The sequence below is a fragment of the Phaethon lepturus genome, unplaced genomic scaffold, assembly GCF_000687285.1.
Source record: "Phaethon lepturus isolate BGI_N335 unplaced genomic scaffold, ASM68728v1 scaffold11647, whole genome shotgun sequence".
Classification (NCBI taxonomy): domain Eukaryota; kingdom Metazoa; phylum Chordata; class Aves; order Phaethontiformes; family Phaethontidae; genus Phaethon; species Phaethon lepturus.
In genome coordinates, this window is record NW_010554065.1 from 53,245 (window position 1) to 73,645 (window position 20,401).

General features: G+C 39.8%; 1 protein-coding gene across 1 annotated transcript in view; it reads left to right on the forward strand.

The window, feature by feature from the left end:
• The window catches only part of FAM53A (family with sequence similarity 53, member A), a 51,911-nt gene extending 31,913 nt beyond the window's left edge, over positions 1-19,998 (forward strand). Inside the window, exon 4 of the mRNA XM_010291710.1 lies at positions 18,817-19,998. Within this exon, the coding sequence (XP_010290012.1) occupies positions 18,817-19,140 (324 nt within the window). The 3' untranslated portion in view covers positions 19,141-19,998. The remainder of the gene's footprint in view (positions 1-18,816) is intronic.
• The last annotated feature ends 403 nt before the right edge of the window (positions 19,999-20,401 follow it).

The following is a 20,401-nucleotide window of genomic DNA, read 5'->3' on the forward strand; positions in this document are numbered from 1 at the left end:
CTGCGGTTCCTTCTCTCATGCGAGAGGTAGACTAGTTTGTCACAACTCAAACTTCGTATGGGATTGTTTGGGCCACCCAATATACTCATGCTTTTTATGAACATGGAATTTAATAGAGCCTTTAGGACCAGGGGTCGAGCAATTTAAGCCCTGCAAAGGTACTGTCATTCTAGGAAAGGGTTTTGCAGATTCCAGGTATTCTTCAGGCTAGGCTGTTGATACTGTGTGAAGCTGCTTTTTTTTCTTTGTCTAGTTACATTTTAACTATCTCAGCTTTCAATTCTGTTTTATGTTGGTCAGTATGCACTTTGGCTGTCTTCTAGACTAATGCAAGTTAACAGTAAGAAGGAGGAGAACTTTGTGATCTTTTGAAACTATTTGAAAAGCGGTATTTGAAAAAGAATACTGTGGTGTAAATTGTTTAGCAGGAGTAAAACCTTTCTGGATTTCAGCAATGCTGGGCAACTCCACTTCAGCTAGTGTGTTAAACCTTGTCCTTTGAAAAAGATGCACATTATAAGGGTATTTAGATTGAAATAGTAGGTTAAAAATAAAGTGATATGAAGTAGTGTTATGATGATAAGTAGTATGAAAGATCTTAAATAAGATCTTACAATACATGACAGGTGCCTTGTGGCTTAACTGTCATGTCCGATTTTGTAGAGTTTCAAGGTTACTTGTAACTGCTATACTGTGTGCTTAGAGTGGCAGAAATCGGATGTGCTTAAAGCATAGTCAACGTAGAGCCTCACTGGAAATTCTCCATTAGTGCACAATAATAAAACTGATCCAGAGGCTGAGACTCCTGCTGTGCTCTAAATCCTTAAAATGTGAACTTACTGTGGTGTCTTTTCCCTTCCCTCCTTTCAGCTTTTAACGAAGAGTTTACTTTTGCTTAATAGCTTGCCTAAGCAGATTGTTTTTTTTGAGAATATTATTCACCGTACTTGTTTTAAGGATACTTACCTGAATCAAAATACAGACTTCAAGATTCCAAAGTGATTGTATTCTGCGGTAAGTGCTCTGTGCAGTGTTCATTGGGTTAAGCGCTTAAAAATATTATCTGGATAGGGCAGCCCTTGTGACTTGTGCTTGTGTTACTATAGAACGAGAAATCATTTTCAGTTCAATTTCCAAGGCTTCTTAAAATTGCGTGTTCCAGAACAAAAACCTTGCTTTTTTAATCTTGTAAAGCTCATGTAGTTGGCACAGGAGGGTGTGTTTTCAGGGTGTGCAAGTGTGCGGTTGGGTTCGTAAATATGTCTTAAGCTTGTTAAATTTCAGTACTTTGTGCTTGTGTTGTGTACTAAGTCAGGTGAGTAGAAATGGGTTCATGGGATTTAATGATACAGAAATACTTTTGTGGTGGAGTGTGTTTAACTTCTAGACTCACTTCAAATTTGTAAGTAAAGAAAATACACACTCTATGTTGAAAAATACTGTCTCCTGCTAGTCATATTCTAAAATGACTGATTTCCTTCTGTCCCCTCTCCTAGGGAGAGGAGACACCTGGAGAGTTCAAAAAACTGTGTGAAGAATTAAGAATTTTCTGTCTTTCTGTTATTGAGCCCAAGCTACTTTAACTGCAGAAAGCATAGACCCTAAGTAGTTAAGTAGTGATTAATGAACTGAAGTGGCTTGAGTATACTGGAAAGAACTTAATTGATCCCCATCTTTTAAGGAGCTATTAAATTCTTCACTGAGATCCAAAGTACTTCATAGAATCTTTGTGTTGGAAGGGGCCTTTAAAGGTCATCTAGTCCAACCCCCTGCAATGAGCAGGGACATCTTCAGCTAGATCAGGTTGCTCAGAGCCCCGTCCAACCTGACCTGGAATGTTTCCAGGGATGGGGCATCTACCATCTCTCTGGGCAACCTGGGCCAGGGTTTCACCACCCTCAGTGTGTGAAACATTTCTTCCTTATCTAGTTGAAATCTGACCTCTCTTAGTTTAAAACCATTACCCCTTGGGCTATCACTACAGGCCCTGCTAAAAAGTCTGTCCCCATCTTTCTTCTAAGCCCCCTGTAAGTACTGGCAGGCTGCAATAAGGTCTCCCTGGAGCCTTCTCTTCTCCAGGCTGAACAACCCAAACTCTCCCATTCTGTCCTCAGAGGAGAGCTGTTCAATCTCCCTCTGAGCATTGTTGTGGCCTCGTCTGGACCCTACCTTATCCTTAAAAAAAAAAAAAATTTTCCAAATTCAGGTTAGCTTACTGCTTCACTGTGATATTTGAGCTCTGCAGGTGGTGTCCTCTCCCTGGAGGAGTGGGCAGCAGAAAGAATTCAGTGTTAGAATAAATGAACTCCTTAAGCCAACAGGATATCTGGATGTCAAGTGTAATGCTTTTTTTGTGTCTTGTAGTGATGCAGTCTGATTCAAAAACAGTTTGGTTGAACTTTAGGGTATGTTTAGAAGTAGTGAGAATGTCACACTCTTGACTGTTTAAGGGGGGGTGTAGCAGGAATCCTCATGTAAATGCATACTTGCAATACCTGAAGTATGCATCTACTTCTTGTCAACTAAAGGCTTTGAATTCCACCTTTAGCTTGAGTAAAGTATAATGTGAACTTCTTCAAATGGCCTCCAAACATTTGTAGTGGCCCTAAGCCAGCAAGTTCTACTGAAAATACAGCAATTGTAGAAAACAGTGACCTCTTGGAAATGGTCAAGGAAGTTTGTATATGTGTCATGTTCCTAGGAAAGTATTTTATCAAGGGTGATACCACTCCAAATTAGGAGTTGCACTGAACTAGGTAATGTAGGTGACCTTGTAGGCTAGTAGCGATATGCTTGTTCTAGCTAGCTTCAGGAGACAGTGATTTGTTTCTGGCTGTTTAAAGAGCATGTGTATATATATATCTTTATATATATATATAGAAATAAATTTTAAAAGGCTTTTTTGTTTCTTTTCCCCGTGAGCTCTGCTTTTGGAGACCTTGACACGGAAGCATGTTGAACAGTGGTTATCATGAGGACATAAGCTTATTGGGGTTAAAAAATACTTCTACTGTATGACCCTTTAAGTCACATTCTTAGTTAAAACTAATGATGCTTTTGGAGCGTTATTTTTAAAATCGAGGGTTGAAGATAAACTCAGACTTTGCTTACAGATTATTAGCTACTTAACTAGAATAAACTGCAAATATCTTAATAGTTTTTTATTTTTGCCAGTATATAATTTGATACAGCTAGAACCAGATGTAGATCACTTTAACATAGGCTTGCTATATAATATGGGCTGAGAAAGGGTTTCAGTGTTGGAGTTGTGGATCCCAGTTGCTTAGACCCCTTCCAGGCACTGGGGTGGAAGGGAGAGATCACTGAATGGATTAGGATATAAATGGAGTTTGTACAGACGCTTCTAAGTTGCCACAGTTCCTTCACTGGCATCCAGCCATCTCCCGAACAGGTATGGACTTCAGAGTTAATCACAAAGTCCTTTTCTTTGTTATCACTGATTTTTAAGGACAGGTAACTATTGTCTTTCCATTGCCATCTGATGTGTAAGGGAGGGGTGGATGGGCAGATCCTAACAAAACAAGCCTCTTGGCTTGGCTCTTTTTGCCATCATCTTCTCCAGTTGCTTTCTGAGACTAATTGGTGTGCCCCTATAGTCCTGTCTTAATGTATAATCATACTGAATACACAGATGTGCTAGCTAATAAGGTGTAAACTTCATAAAAGGAGTAAGGTAGGTTACACCTTCCAAATACTTGTAAAAGTGCATGGTTATGTATAAGACTGTGCAAACAAGTGAGCATCCTTGCCCACATGAAAGTTAGATGCTTTGGTACAATGCCTGCACCAAGCCGCGTTTTGAAGACTTCCAGATCCTCCGATTACATTCCTGGTTAATAACCAGTATTAATTTGTTCTCATGTTGTAATGTATTTGCAGCTTATGCAACAGCCTTAGGGAATTGAACTACTAGTTGCAAGCTTAGTTCTTACTCTTAAACATACTTGGCAATAGCTCTTAAATTTACTGCAACAGTTACTGTATACGTTGGCTTTTGTCCATGTGCTTTATCTGGCCACGGAAAATACTGCAGACTTTGATTCTCTCTTTTGAACGGTTTGTATTGAACCCCTCTCAGTTGAGGCAGACTGTCCTTTGAAATGTGTCCTGTCAAAGTAGCACAGATTTGGAGCTTTTTCCCCTTGAGCGGGACAGACTCCTCAGCACATCAGTTGGTAGCAGCCAGTGAGCTGTGTCTGGCAGATGGGGCACAGCGGTTGCTGCTAGGGTGTAGGGAGATGCTTCTCACCAGGAGCAGACTTCAGAATCCTGGCTCTGATCTTGGGAACGGCCTGACTGTCCCACATTGCCAAGTAGTTCTTCCATCTACCTGGCAGTTTGTACTTGCTGTTGAAGTGCTGTGCCCTGTTTTCTTCACTGAACTAAAAGTGGTAAAGTGGAAGGAAGCATCCCAAGGGCTGCTAGTTGAACAGCACTGTCATGTTCTACTTACTTCACACTCTAAATATTGTCGCATAATGCCAGTGCCAAATGAATGTCATATTAATCAATATTGATAGCTTGAAAGTTTCAAAGTTCTCGGGACTCTTTGGAACCTATTAAAATGGCTATATGTTTGTTGCACATTTGTAGAATTTATTTTTGACTTGTGCTACATGCTGGGATTTAGTCTTGGGCTTTTTTTTGCTGCATGTCTTCTACTTCCCAGGAATGCTTGACTTGTGCTGTAAGCCCTGGTAAACCAGCTTGCCAACCCTTAACTGCTGCTACCCTTTGCAAACAGTAAGAACTCCATGAGCTCATATTTTAGATGAGTTTTCTGCCTTGCTCTGAAGTAAAAATTCTTAATCTGACATAATTAACAGTAAAGCTTTCAAATATTTATGCTACCATTTTGGGTAAAAAGGAAACTTTTTTGAGTCAGGAGGGTAAGATGAGTATATTGCTGCTATCAAGTGTGTTTCTGAGAACTTAATCAGCATGCAAGTACCCAAAGTCTTGCTTCCCTCGGAATTCAAGGAACGGGCAACCCCTTCACCCTGTCCCTCTTGTCATGCTGCAGAGGCCACCAGTGTCATGCCCCATACTAAAAGCCGAATATAAGTGTAAGCTTGAAGAGGTAATTCGAGGCTTGGGGTAGCTTTTGACTGGGTGGCACTGCAGCTTGAAACACCTCATCTTACAGAGGCGAGGTGCCTGCAGCAGCTGCTTGTGATTCGTGTCTCCCCTCTAACAGCAGCCCAGCCTGGCCTGGCAGAATGTGCTTGGGACAAAATATCTGTGGGTTTAATGGGGGTGAAACTTGGCAACTACTGCCCAGAAAAGCACTGCCAGGGGTGTAAACACTTTTCAGATGGCTTAATACAGTTAATGATCAGTTGTTTCTTTCCACATAGTAACTTTCTTTGTGTGAAACACATTGCCCCTTGCATTTAAAAAAAAAAAAAAAATCGGTTCATTTTTGTAACTGAAGACAACGTATACTGTTGCATCAGCCCAAGACTGTCCTTAGTCATCAATTTTGACTTCAAAAACGTGATTAGGAGAACTGCTGCACGATAAATATTTGGTGTGATCCTTATGTGTGCTTTGGTTTAGGCTCTGTGGATTCTCTTAAATGGGCAAGGAAGAAGGAACGGGGTAGAAGTATGCTCTTGCCTAAGCAAGTGAAAAAACTAGAAAAACAGATGGTGCTAAAAATAGTTTATTACAAAGGTCTAAATATGGCTCTGATTTTTTTCCTTATAAATAATGCAGCTATAAATCCTGCTAGATGTCAATAAGTATTGAATTAACTCCAAACTGCTGAGTGTTACAGAACCTCTTGGCAGCTTTCCAAGCATGGTGTTGCCCTTAATTCCTTAACAGGGGAAACCTGAAGAATTCATCCACTTTGAATGGAAACATAGATGCAGGGAGCTTGAATGAGTAGCTACAGGCTAAGGAATCCCACTGCAATGGAAGGGGAGCTGTGCTTGAGTTCCTGCTAGGTCGCAGCCAGGATGAATCTCCTCCTTTCTCTTTCGCAACAACGCATGAACAATCAAAGGCTCCTTTTTTATCTTTTGTTGCCATGGAGGACGTCCATTTAAAGTTCAAATACCAGCAGGCTTGGGAATAAGCAAAGGAGATAGGAGTAGGCTGGGCTGGGACATGATAGGCAAGCATCAAAAGTGAGCTGAAGACAAGCCCACACTTTGTCCTGTGACAGGACAGACCAGGCTGGGGGTACTTGGTTTTGAATGGATGCCTGAAAGTTTTTTGGACTAGTGAATGAAACGCTACGGAGGTAGCAGGCGCAGTGGGCATCTGGCGTTTTGCTTTCTTTGCATCAGCAGAGTGGGTCACAATGTGAAATTAGGCCCGAAATAGCATTTAATGAAGTGAGCCCTTGTGCTGGAGGATCCCTGCGCTCTGACAGCGAGGGAGTATAAGCCTTGAGGGTAGTGAAGGAAAGGAAATCTCATTAAGGAGAGAGGTTTTTTCCCCCCTCTTTTGTAAATGGTGCTCTGTAACAAATGTATTGCAAATAGCTGGAGCTTCTCAGCAATTCAGCACTGTGGTGCTTTGTCAGACCTGAAACTAGCTTTATATGTTTATGGTACTTTTCTGTAAGCAGTGTGCTAATAAGAGGAGGAGGCAGCTTAATATCTGCTGCAGATTTGCTTTTCCTTTCTGGCAAGTTCCTGTATGAACAAGTAAGTATTCGTTGTTGAAAGAGCTAATGAGTACCAGACCAGCTGCATTTGACATTATGAGAAAAGGGGCCATCTATTAACTCACAAGCCAGGTTTCAGCCAGCTGTGGATATTTTCTTTTTTAATTATTACTTAGCCTGTCATAAAATTGGATTATGCTAAAATTATTGGTGATGTTGTTTGGAATACAATACAGTATTGAGTTAAGAGCTATGGTTCAGTGTTACATAGAGGGTACTAATAGTTAATGTGACTAAGCTGCACCACAGGGTTTAAAGAGAGGTGAGAGCACTTTCTCAGGTTTTGCCATCTGGGTTTTGGCAGGTGACAGGGGATTAGAGTTGGGGTTTTTTTGCTCTAAATTGCAAGATATGATGACTAGCAGAAGAGTTGAGTAGTGTTTAATCATTGAATATGGGAACTTTTTTACAGATCTTTAGGCAAAAAATGAAGGACCATTTAGCTTTTAAAAATTTATGAGAAAATGAGTTATACCTCTTTGAGTTTAACTTCGTGTAATTGTGGGAGGGATTCTCTTGAATATTCCAGTATTCTTGTAATAACATGGTAATCAAATTAATAGATTAGTGCATCTTTATGATACCAGAGTGGAAGGACTGTCTTAATTCTGAAACTAGGCTTTGGTCTTCCATACTCTGAATATTCTAAGTTATGAAACTTCCTTTGCCTTTTGACAGTTACTTTCTGGCTTGATGCATCATCTTCTGAAAGAGACCTAAGCCAAGTTGCTTCACCTGAGGCTTTTCTCTACAGAGAGGTTTATTAAAATCACTTTGAAAAGTCATAATGTTGATTGTCACATTGTCTTCTGTTAGTCTTGCATTGCGTAGCTCAGTTCCTGCTGCATGTATATACTGGCATGTAGGTGTGATGAAAGCAAAACAGATGTCTCAAGGATGTAAAAATGAACAGATTGGAATTTATCTACATCAGTTAGTTATGTCAATTTGTTCTTCCATTAGGGTGGGAAATATTTACTTGTTTACCTGCTCTTCAAGTATATACAAACTGAAGTTTGTGTGGTTTTTTTTTTAAGTTGGTGTTAGATACCACTTTTAAGGGAGTACAGTTATAAGCAGATGTTTTCTGCATAAGTGATCTGAGAGGTAATGGTTTGGTGTTAAAGTTAGCTGCAGATAATCAAATAGCTGATCTGTTCATATACTTGAAAGTACTCAGTTCTTTATATGCTGACAATGACACGTGCTTATGCAATAAAACTTAAGTATTACCAGAAATTGAATTTTAAATAAATGAGACTTCTGATGAGTTTCCTGACTTCAGTTTTCATTATAGTAGTAACCATGTGATTAAAACTTAAAAGGCTTTTATGGTATGCTAGGAAGCTTGCAAGTTGTGGTAGTATAAACAAATCTGAATCTTTAAAACAAACTGTGTGTAATACTTGCATGTATACCTTTTTGAATGCTATAGATTTTTCATGCAAACTCTGATTTTATTACAAAATAGAGTAAAACTGAGGTTGGCCATACAGTGAGGAATTGAACTCAGTTTTAGTGCTACCACAATGTTTTAGGATTTTGAATGTTGACTCTGTCTTACACGGAGGCTGTGTGTACTTTGCTTCTCTTCTGATGGGGTATGATGCATTTTAAAACATGTATTGTTGTTTTTCAGTGCAGCTGAAGGATAAAGGACCACATATGTGGTTTCCTGACTTAACTTTTTTAAAAAACATATTGAGTGTCAACTGGTGAAGTGTTGTCAGCTTTGGTATTTGAATGAATAAACACACTTGTCTAAATTGTATTTATCAAGCAGAAGTTTTAGCACAAGTTGACTCAGTACTAAAAAATCTGTAGCAGGCTTGCCACTTGATGTTGAGAGCGTTTCCTTAGCCACCCAGTTTCAGAAATGCTCAGAATAGTCCAAAAACCAGATACAAACTAGAAAAATGCAGTATATGTATTAGAGATTGAAGGTGAACAGTGCTAATTCTGTTCTTTCTAAACAAATGTGTTGTGTTCAACTTAACTTGTCTCTGGAAATAATTAGTGGCGAGAGTCCACCTACAGTTTAAATTCATGCTCCTACAAGAATTTATTGTTAAATTGTGGTTTTTGCATTGAGTTGCGCAAAAGATTCGTAACGTACTTTGCGTGCATGCCTGTGTGCACTTGTATAACAAGATCTTAAGGTTTTGTTTTGGACTAGTATTTCTGTCGTGGAAAGTTCTGAGGAAGGGGGGAACAGTTCCCAAGCTGAGGTCGGGTTTCCCTTTCTCCCCCCACCCTCCTCCCTGGCAGAAGTGAACTTTATGGCCCAATTATAGAATCCCTTAAAATGCTAGTTATGATAGAGTGCCAGCATAACCCAATAATATAGGTGAGGCTGACATCTGTCAGTAACTAATGAGGGCAGCCTTAGAATCAGAATTCAGAGTTTACTTCTCTAATTTCTGATAGATTTGATCTATCATATCAACTCAATATTTGACCTGAGGATAAAAAAAAGTAAATATGCTAGAATTTCAAGAGAAGTTGGTACATGAGTGTACTCTGCAAAAATAGGACGTATGTGATTCTGTTGTGAAAGTAATTATTTGCAGCTCATAGCAAAGTCATGGAGGAATAAGACCTTGGCTAAACTGCTCAGGAATAGAAGTTCTCTATAAAAATAGATGACACATAAATGGCAGGAAATGAAGCCAATATGGTCATGTTTTGAAGCCACAAGGGTCAAATCCTGTCCTGTGTTACTCTGGTGCATAATCAGTCAACTTAAACCCTGTTACTTGAGAACAGAGTTTGGCATGGTAAAGTGAACTTCAAAATGTGACTGATTACTAGGAGTTTTGTGGAAGCACAGCTACAGCTTTTTCTCTTCTTTGAATGCATTTCATTAAAAATCTAGAAACCTAGTAAAAGTCCTCTGTTTGGGGGTAACTTTTTTTTGTGTTGTTTCAGAGATGATTGTAGTATGCAAGTCTGTTAATTCCTCCATCAGAGGACTAATATACTAGAAGGCTTTGGCTACCCAGGGTGGTGTCTCTAGCGTTCAGGATCCAAAAAGCAGAATACTGAGAGATGATATTGCAAGCAATCAACGTTGTTGTTAAACAGTTTTCTTGTACTGTCCAGGGATATGAACACTTTGAGCAACTGTAAAGTATTTTAGTATATGTCTGAAGAGATACATGTGTGTAGCTCATGTTAATGATGTGTGCTTCCTTATTTCCCAATTTAAAATGCAGAAAACTTGATGCATCTTTCTAAAATATGTATGAATTACATATTACTAAAAATGAAATCTTCATAAAATCATTCTTTCATAGTATTAATGAAGCTGGTAGTATGCATGTTAAGTTGTTTCTTGTTTCCAGAGCCTGTGTTTGTTTCTTAAAGGAAAGGTAAAAGTTTTTTTCAATTGGAAAAGATGGAACAACTCTGGCAAAACATGAATCGTTTCTGCTGGGAGAGAACATGTGCTTATGTTGTTTCCCTCTGTGCCATTCTACTACAAAACCAGATGTGTTCATCATCCCTGTATGGATGCAACTGGTGCAGCTGTTTGTTCATCACACCATCACTCATTAATGCAGTTGGCTGATGCAAATTTGCCAGACTGAAGCCTCTGGAGTTTGTGCAGCTCAAGCACAGTAGAGACCCAATTCCACATTGTACAGCTCTTCAGTTTATCCATAAGGTGGATAAATCCACTATCCATATTAGACGTGTGCTTAGGGTCAAGCGGGGAGTAGAAAAACAACTGGATGAAGGTGTAAAAGACAGTTGCTTCCCTTGAGGCAGAGCAGTGGTATTTGGTCCTGTAAGAGACCCCAGACTGCAGCTGCTGCCCAAGCAAGAACAGAGCTAGAACCCATCTTCCAGGCCACTCTCACTGTTGTGTTTCAGTGCCCTCTTTGAGTCTTGTCTTTCTGTGGTGGTGCTTTGCCTTTGAGGAAACCTCTGTTCTAATGCATCAGTGCGTTTCAGATGAACACTGCTGCTGTATCTAGTAGCTGTTTTGAAGTCTTAATCTTCTTAATCTTTTTTTTCTCCCTCGCCAAAGTCTTTTACTGTATTATGCAGCTGAACAAAGAAAATGTCATTATGTTTCACTTTGTTTGACAATATATTGATTATCAGCCAGTTCAGAACAGTTAAATCTACTGTGTGAGCTTCTTCTGTTTCTGTTAATGAAATAATTCATAGCAGCTGTAGGTATTTATGCCTGCTGGACTATACTAATAGTTGTGGCTTTTTCTACTTAATTACATGCAGGTGAAAATAGGTAGACCTGATGTTTGTAGAATGTAATTCCACATTCTCATAATAGACTGCATAATTTATACTTAACGAAACAGGAAAGGTAAAAGGTTGCAGCTGACAGGTCCATAGAATTAGAAGATGTAAGATGCCTACATCTTAATTAAAAATCCATACTCTAAACTTGTTAAAAAGCAGTTTAGTGTTGGCTTGGGTTTTATATAAAGGAAAAATTGCCATATATGATCACCCCCTTCATGTTAGTATTATTGTTGAATCATAGAGGGTTCAGAGGAGGCCACAACAATGATCAGAGGGATGGAACACGTCTCCTGTGAGGACAGGCTTAAAGAGTTGGGGGTGTTCTGCCTGGAGAAGAGAAGGCTCTGGGGAGACCTTATTGCAGCCTGCCAGGACTTCAAGGGGGCTTGTAAGGAAGATGGGGACAGATTTTTTAGCAGGGCCTGTTGTAACAGGAGAAGGGGTAATCGTTTTAAAATAAGAGGGCAGGTTCAGACTAGATCTAAGGAAGAAATGTTTCACAGTGAGGGTGGTGAAACCCTGGCCCAGGTTGTCCAGGGAGGTGGTAGATGCCCCATCCCTGGCAACATTCCAGGTCAGGCTGGATGGGGCCTTAGAAAGCAATGAATTAAAAACGGCCGTAGTGCTTTATCTGCTTAAATTTGTTTAGAGAAACACCTTTAGACTGACACTCTTCTTTAATCTGTTTAAATTCCTTAGTTTATGTTACTTAATGTTGAAACTTAATTGAGCACATGTGCACACTAAGCACATAGAGGGGTAAGCTCATAGCTCTGAGGGGGCCTGTGGGTTTTCTTCTCAGTTGTTGAGATGATCTATGCAAACCACTACAAGGAAAAGATGTGGAGAGGATATTTAGTTTTAATGGGAAACCTGATTTCATATGTGGAGTGTGTATCATGAATAATTTTTGTCTGACTTTGGGGCAAGGGGGAGGCAGATGTTAGGCTGAACTTAATCTGTCGTGGTTGTGAGCCCTGCTGTATGTGGGATCTGCCATGCCTGTGACTTCACATGTGGCTATTTGCAAAAGTGGTCTGATGGCAGTGATTTTAATTGTGTCTTACAAAGTTTCTTAGCCTAGAGTAGGCTGTTGTACAGGTCTGAAGACTCCAGTGCATGAGTGTTCCCAAAGTCTCCCCACCAGTGCGGGTGACCAGTGTGTGTGGACTGCAGTGGTGCTCAGGCAGAGAACTGGTCCCCCAACCCTGCCCCAGTCTTGGTATTTTTTTTCCTCACTTGTAGACCTTTAATTACTCCAGTGGTTTCTGTCAGTTATCTCACATGAACAGCTTTGTATTCTTGCATATGTGAGTATAATTAGACAAATTCAGCACTTCCTATAGATATTTCTATTTCATTAAGACATAGTATTTTTTCAACTAATAGCACTAAATAAAAAGCCAAATTTTAAATCACAATTTCTTACAGCTCATAAACAAAACTTATAAGGATACTGTGGCACAATTTAGAGTATAAGCATAAAAATCTAGGCCAATAAATAGATCAACTTTCATGGCAGACTATACCAGAAAACGGCATGCTTAAATCTAGAACAGTCTGGCTAGTGGAAGATGAAAGCCTGTTACTTCATGATGCTGTTGAGCATCTGATGTAAAATGAGTTGATATCAGTTTACTTCTCTTCCTGGACACCTACATCTAAAAAATTAAAATAACCTTTGAAGGTACAGCAGAGACAAAGTACTGAACAACTTTCATTTAAAGTCATAGCTATATAGCTGTGTGTCAGCTTATATTGATTTTTAATTAGGTCTTTGGCTTTGCAAATAGGGTTTACCTTATTTGTGACTACAAGAACTGTAGCAGTAATTTTATCTCTGGTGTAAAGGAATAGTTATTATAGTTAAGTGTCTAATTATATGGCAATATGGTGGAGGTTGTTTGCCCTTTCTCATTCATATCTAGTATTCTGTGTCTTTTCTGCTTCCCAGTTTTAGATGATGAAATAAGCATTGCATTTTTTAATATAAAAATACATGTCAAAATTCCAGGAAAATGAGTGATAACTGCAGCGTTACAAAAAGCGAACAGCATGTTTGGTTCCCAAAGTGAATTTGATCGGAGATTAGATTTTTGCCTATGAAGGTGTCAGGAATTTTCTAGGGATTTGATTCTGTTTCCACAAAATACAGAGGTAGAAATGTTTTTTAACTACTTGGTTTGTAGCTCACTGCAAGAAAAAAAGACTTTCGGTTTATTTCAAATGCATAGTTTAAAAATCTGCAATGTTTTTTGACCTGAAGCAATTTTTTAGACACTTGAATTAAACTTAATGTATTTCTATGCATTTGATTTCTCATTTGAGCAGGGAGAAATTGTTTCCCAGTTAACTTTATTTTTTTAACTTTTAGACTGTATTGGCAGGCTTCAAGCATATAACATTATGAAGAATACTATATTATTTTTTCTGTCAGCACTACTTCATAGCGATGAAGCAGTATTTCATCTCAACTGCAAGCTTCTTAAAGCTAAGGTTATCTGTGAATGCTGAAGTGTTCACAAAATGCTCAGTGCAATTCAAGACAGAAAAGTCAGAGTCAAATGTCAAGAGCTTTACTCCACAAAAAGGTTAATAGTTTATTACAGAAACACAGCATTGTTCTTACTATTTTTCACTTTATGCATAGTAACAGATGCAGAGATTAGGGCTGTGATGGGATATTTTTTTAATCTATACAACCAGCTGACATTTCTAATGATTTACAATAAACACTGTACATGTCTCCAACTTGAATTGTCCCAGGTAATGATACTAATGCCAGTAATTAGATGCATGAAGTGAAAATTCAGTTTACAGGGAGGGACACTGTTCACATCTATTTGTGGTAGGATGTGATGTCAGTCAGGTGACGGTATGTGCAGCAGGTGACGGTATGTGCAGAAGGCAGTTCTCAACATGATTCAATGAGCTGTTTAGGACCTGTCTTTTGTGACAGCTTGTTCTTACTTTAAGTCCTTCCGTAAGTCTCCCTCTTAGCTTCATGAAATGAAATGAAGTCTCTTCAATGTAATGAATTTGTACCATGATTGGACCTCCTTATTGCTGAGGCTAAACTGTAACCTCTTTGGCAACAGCGTAGTGTCTGAGATACAAACACATGCTGTATGTGGTACTTCTGATCTACAGCTGAACTGTGGTATGAGTTACCAACAGTAAAGGCATTTATTTCATTTTGAACCAGTCTGACTAATCTATAGGAAACTTAAGTCCAGGAGGTGAAATAAGGACCTGTGAAGCCCTCAAAGGGAAATGCAGCCCATCTAACTTGATCCTTCCCCATCTCTATTGACTGGTTAGGTACAGGGAAGCAACAGAAAAAGCCATGCTTGGGCTGCCTCTTCAGTGTTTTACACTTGGGTTGGTTGCTGATATTCCAGGAAATTCCAGGCTCGCCGCATCATGAGGACCACTGCATCACCCATGTGTTTCATACCCCTTATAGAGACCTTAACAGTCAAGACACCCTGTGTGCCAGTATCTCTCAAAGCATCATCTCTTGTGTTGTGCAGTCAAAAGCAAAAGTCAGAGTGGGACAGAAAGCAAGCTGGGTAACTAGTCTAATTTGTTTGAAGCCTATGGCTTCAGAAAGCAGCCCATCCTGCGCTGATGACTAGTGCTGAGGAGCAGTAGAACGGGCTTACGGCTTTTGGTTTCAGGCTTCCTCTGCTCCTTGCATTGTGCCAGCTGCTTCAGCTGCACCTCTTCAGAGCAGCTGTATCTTCCACCCCTGTTCAAAACTGAGGGGGAAAATAGGTGGACTTTGTGTATGATGGGGGCATGAGGAAGAAGCATGAGAACTGCTGCTTCCATTATACAGTAGGCTTTCATGCACATAAATGACTTATTTTTCCCTTGACTACTGTAGCAAGTGCTCTAGTTTTGTTAGTAAAACAAAAACAACCTTTTTATTGCTTTTTATATTTGGAAAGTGATGTATTATGGGCTTCTGAACTGGAGGTTTAGTAAAGAGTGCAGACATGAGCTTCCTTTCAAGCTACCCTGGGCCTTTCTTGTTTGCTTTGTATGGCAAGGGTCTAGAGAGATTTCTTTATTTCCTTCCCCACCATTGTTTTCAGTACAAAGTTTTTTTTTCTTAATATTCAGGCATTTTATCGCCTCACTTCTTTTAAAACTGAGTTTCTTTTTTCTTTTTTTCTCCATCACACAAAAGAATACTTTTAGCTGATTGAGTTCTATCCATTGCCAACTGTGGACTCTTTTGTCTTGTTAGTTCAGCATCCTTTATAAAATGAGGACCATTGAGCAAGTACTCGCAGGCTCCCCACTGAGCACAATTGTGCTTGAAAGGTGTGGTACTGTACCAGTGTAACATGTGAAGCTGCAGTTTAGAAGGCTTGAATGTATTGCAATTTCTACCTTTTGCTTTGTGAAAGAAGTGGGATTGTGCTGCGAGATAATAAACCCACCTATTTTTAGTTCGGTGGTGCGGTTGTGACAAGTAGGTGAACAAAGAACCAGTTGAATGCACTTGCTGTTGTGTTGAAACCGGCTAAAAGTTCCCATTCAAGTGGTTTCAGCACAGTAGAGCTAACAGGCAATTTTCCATTTATGTACACAAACCTTCTAGAAAGACAGCTGTGTGGTTGGATTAATTTCTAGCAGTAAATTGAATAAAAGATTTTTTTGAAGGGGGACTTGGGAATTCCTTTCTAAAACATTGAAAGCAGAACTTCCAAAGCTTTTTATTTGATCCCTTTCCTTCCCAGTACCTACTATAAGATTTAAAGAACAGAACGTACTATCCCCTGTATGGAGATACACTACAGGAAATGTGTTCTTTTCAAAGCAATGAGGTAGAATTAGGATTAAAATATCCTATAACACTTTCTACTTCAAAAATATACTGTTTTGCTTTTAAGTATGAAATTCACACCTCTTAGTCATGAAAATGAGCTCAACTGTTTGTACTTGAATAAGCTTTAAGCTATATAGAAATGTTTTGAAAACAGGAATGTATTCTACACCAAAACTGTTTTCATAGGGGGTTGAAATTTGGAAATAGAAAGCTTTTTGATTGTGCAATGTTATCAATTTTGCTGATGCTAGACTTTAAATTCCTCCTGACAGAACTGTGGTCAACAGTCAATCTTTTTTTTTCTGAAAGTTGATCTTTGGATGCAGGTCATGGAGTTGCATAAATGAACTCCTGAATGAAGTCTTGTTTTATGTCTGTCAAAGCAGCCTAGATTATCCCTTTTAGATCCTTCTGGCCTGAAACCTATGACTTGGTAACTAATGATCTCACACATATTATAACATATCAAAGTTGTTTGAGCAAGAGAAGAGCTGTGCAATACAGGCATAACACACCTCTGATCCATAGTGAAGAACACTGCACTTCACTAGTGTGACAAGTGACTTCACAGGTGTTTTATGTGGTACAGTCTTGGGGAATACTGCTGCAGACTTATCTATGGAGAGATACCAATGATGGTATCAAGGAATGGGCCTGTGTGAACCTCATGAGGTTCAGCAAGGCCAAGTGCAGGGTCCTGAACCTGGATCAAGGCAACCCCCAGTATCAGTACAGACTGGGGGATGAAGGGATGGAGAGCAGCCCTACTGGGAAGGACTTGGGGGTGCTGATGGATGGAAAGCCGGACATGAGGCGGCCATGTGAGCTCACAGCCCAGAAGGCCAACGGTGTCCTGGGCTGCACCCAAAGCTGTGTGGCCAGCAGGGCGAGGGAAGGGATTCTGTCCCTCTACTCTGCACTGGTGAGACCCCCCTGCAGTGCTGCGTCCAGCTCTGGAGCCCTCAGCACAAGAGAGACATGGACCTGTTGGAGTGGGTCCAGAGGAGACCACAACAATGATCAGAGGAATGAAACACCTCTGTTGTGAGGACAGGCTGGAAGAGTTGAGGTTGTTCAGCCTGGAGAAGAGAATGCTCCAGGGAGACCTTATTGCAGCCTTCCAGGACTTCAAGGGGGCTTACAACAAAGATGGGGACAGACTTTTTAGCAGGGCCTGTAGCGATAGGACAAGGGATAATGGCTTTAAACTAAAAGAGGGTAAGTTTAGACAGAACATAAGGAAGAAATGTTTCACACTGAGGGTGGTAAAACCCTGGCCCAGGTTGCCCAGAGAGGTGGTAGATGCCCCATCCCTGGGAACATTCCAGGTCAGGCTGGACGGGGCTCTGAGCAACCTGATCTAGTTGAAGATGTTCAACTAGATTGGGGGTTGGACTAGATGACCTTTAGAGGTCCCTTCCAACCCAAGGGTTCTATGGTGACCCACCATCCTGTACCAGTTCTGCTGTTCACTTCTCAGCCTAGCTGTGCTATGATTGATCTCTGAAACTCAAGTGTTTTGCATTTTACCTTTACCCATGCTTTCCCTCAAACTTTCTGTGTAGATTTGATGTGGGGATGTCCAAGGAACTGTATGAACTCAGAGTGGTAACAGGCTTGCCTGCAAGATGTTCCATATGTAATGTTGACCCTAAAGGGTCAGGTAAATCACTTGACCTCAGTGAGGCTTCCTCACTCTCCTCTCCTTCATCCAGTTGTATACTGGCAAGGCTGACTAATTCAGAGTTCTTGTGAATTTTTGATTTTGTTTAAACACCACCCAAAAATACTGGTCAGCTGCTCATGTGGCTGTTGATGTGCAGTGATGTAGTAGAAAGATTATCCAGTGCTCTGGAAGAGCATCTGGAATATAGCATACTAGGAATGTTGCAATATTCCTATTTCATCTGACTATATCAACAAATATAAAATACTTAAGAAATGAGAAAGTGGGAGAGGAAGCTGAAAATGGGTGTGAAAGTTGGTTCTGTTCCCTGTGGATCTACTTGTAATAAAACGATTGCTGTGTGTGTCTGAGACTGGAGTCACTTAACCAGTAAGATACTGAAAGCTAGCACAACTTTATTCTCCTGGCTCTTACCACCTCTGAGAGGGGCCCTGACTATTTCACCCTCCTCCCACTGTGTGTTTGTATTAGGCAGAATTTAGAAGTTTCTCACTTGTTGAAATCTAACTTCTGTTGTCTGTGTAGTTCTGTTTTTTTCTTAAATGCTGCTTCTGGATTCTAGTCAAGGGTCTCTTACAGTTATGTGAGGAACTTGGGCATTTCATTCCTTTATCTGAGGGTCAGAGGTAGCACATTTACTGAGGTTTCCTTTTTCCTTTGTCTAAATAAAGGTGAGTGCCGCTCTGTTTTTAATATACTTTTCATTTAAACAGAATTGCTCAAATTCCTGAGCTCTTGTTCAAATGGTACCCAAATGTAAGATGAACTAAGCTGACTCTGGAGCAAGATGCTTCCAGTAGAAGCTTGGTTTTCTCCTCTTTTGAGGTTACCCAAATGTGCTAGTTGCCTTGCAGACTCTTGCTGTCTGCTCTGAGGCCTGAGGGCTCATTGTCTGCACGCTTTGGAACCGTGAGAAGTTAATTGTTGACTAGGATGCAGTGCAGCTGTTTGACCTAAATGCTGATGTTACCAAATGCTATGCTCTGGATTTGCCAGAAAGCAAATACATCAAACTGGGCATCTGTAGTTCCTCATTTACTTGACTGAAGCTAGGTTTAAGTCTTTTCTGCGTAAAAAAACCTGGTAGTTTTTCTCACTAGTGGGAATCTACATAGGCAAAATACCTGTGTGAAACCAGATTACCTAGTAATACCGTTCTTCCCTTTTTCTTCGTGTCCCTCATTGTTTCCAGGATTACTTTAAACATGCGTCACTCTTAATTTTGAATACGTACTCTCAATCCATTCAAGAGTTTAAGGAATTTATTCTTTTTCTGTACAGTCATGGTTAATATATTAATGTATTTTTTAATTGCAGACTTTAAAAAATTCCAAAAGTCTTTGCTCCCTTGATTATGAAGATGATGATGATGACACACAAATGAAGACAATTGTGTCATCCCCATGTGACTCAAATGATCTTATGAACATCATCACCCCTGGTTCCAGTCCGATGAAAGAACAGCTGGATGAAGTAAGGCATCATGGGTCATGCCAAGGTAGCTTCAAAACAAGGGATTATAAGAAAGCAGCTGCAGTATGTGAAAGCGATGAGGACACGAGTGATTGTGAGAGCACTGAAGAAGGCATCTTTCCTCTAGACTGTGGGGACTTGGACCTAGAGCAGATTGAAAACAACTGAGACTCCAAGTTGTGTGCTAGAATCAGAATTGTTCTAAATTAAAGTGATAGAGGATTACCTTTGCCATGCATAATCCATGTCCCTGAATCTCTGTATTGCCTATCTTGGGCCTGTGTTAGAAGAAATGTTTCAGGTGGGGGAAGAACGTGAACCATTGTTACCTGTTTAGTCTGTTGATCAATATGTGGATGACAACAAAAAAGTAGGAGGTTAAATGTTATTTTGAACATTAAGGAATAATTTTGATTAAAAATTTCCTAACAGATATTTTGCATTTTTATGGATTTTACAGTTCTGGAGAAAAAGCATCTCTATTTTGAAATGAATTTTCAGAAGGGCATTCTATAAAACTAATCTGTCTACAGTGATTCTGGTGCGGGTATATGTTGCTTTTGTTAAAGAGCTTAATGTGGAAAGTGAATTGCATAATGAAATTGGTAATAAACCTTCATATAAGAACTCTTAAATATCTGGTTGGCAACTGGTCCAAAATACTTAACTGCCATCTTCGACAGTGTCTGGTTAAAAAAACTTCATAACATGTACAAATGTTCTTTTCATACATTCAGGACTTTTTGATCAAAATATGGTAGTGACCTTAAAGGTTAACATTTTCCATGATTTTACTACTTGAATTGTTTTCTAGCCTGAAGCAATGCTAATTTAGGTGGGATAAAACTGCAAGTAGCTGCCCACCTACTTGGTCATTATGTTTTCTGTGGTTCAAAAGAATGTACAAGAGCACTTGAACTTTTAGACAGGGACTTTGTAATGATCAATTCCCCAGGAGGTGATCCCTTCAGCAATACTAGAAGGAAAATAGTCCTTGAATTAAATAAAATGACATTTTGCTTTGCACTTGTGTCTGCTTGTGAATTTTACTAGTGGAAAATGTGTAGTTTGTGACAGATTCTGTGATGTGGTACTTCTGTGCAGAATTGGGTGGAGGGGGAGGGCAGATTTCTGGTTATCTGAAAAGTGAAGTCAAGTTAGTCTGGGGAGCTGGGGATAAATCGTGCTGGATCCCAAAAGTGTGTCTTGGTGATTACATATGCTGTGATCATCTCAAATGCAATACTGTAATCAATGCAAACTGTTGCAACACATACTTATTTTGTTCAGCTACAATAAGGATTTTTGTGAACAAGGGGGAAATTAATCTCGAAATGGTTTTAAATCGGATAGAAATGGGGAAGTTCAGATTATGGCATTTCAGTGTGTCATGTTAGTCTGCTTAAGCAAGCCAAGTCCTGCAGTAACT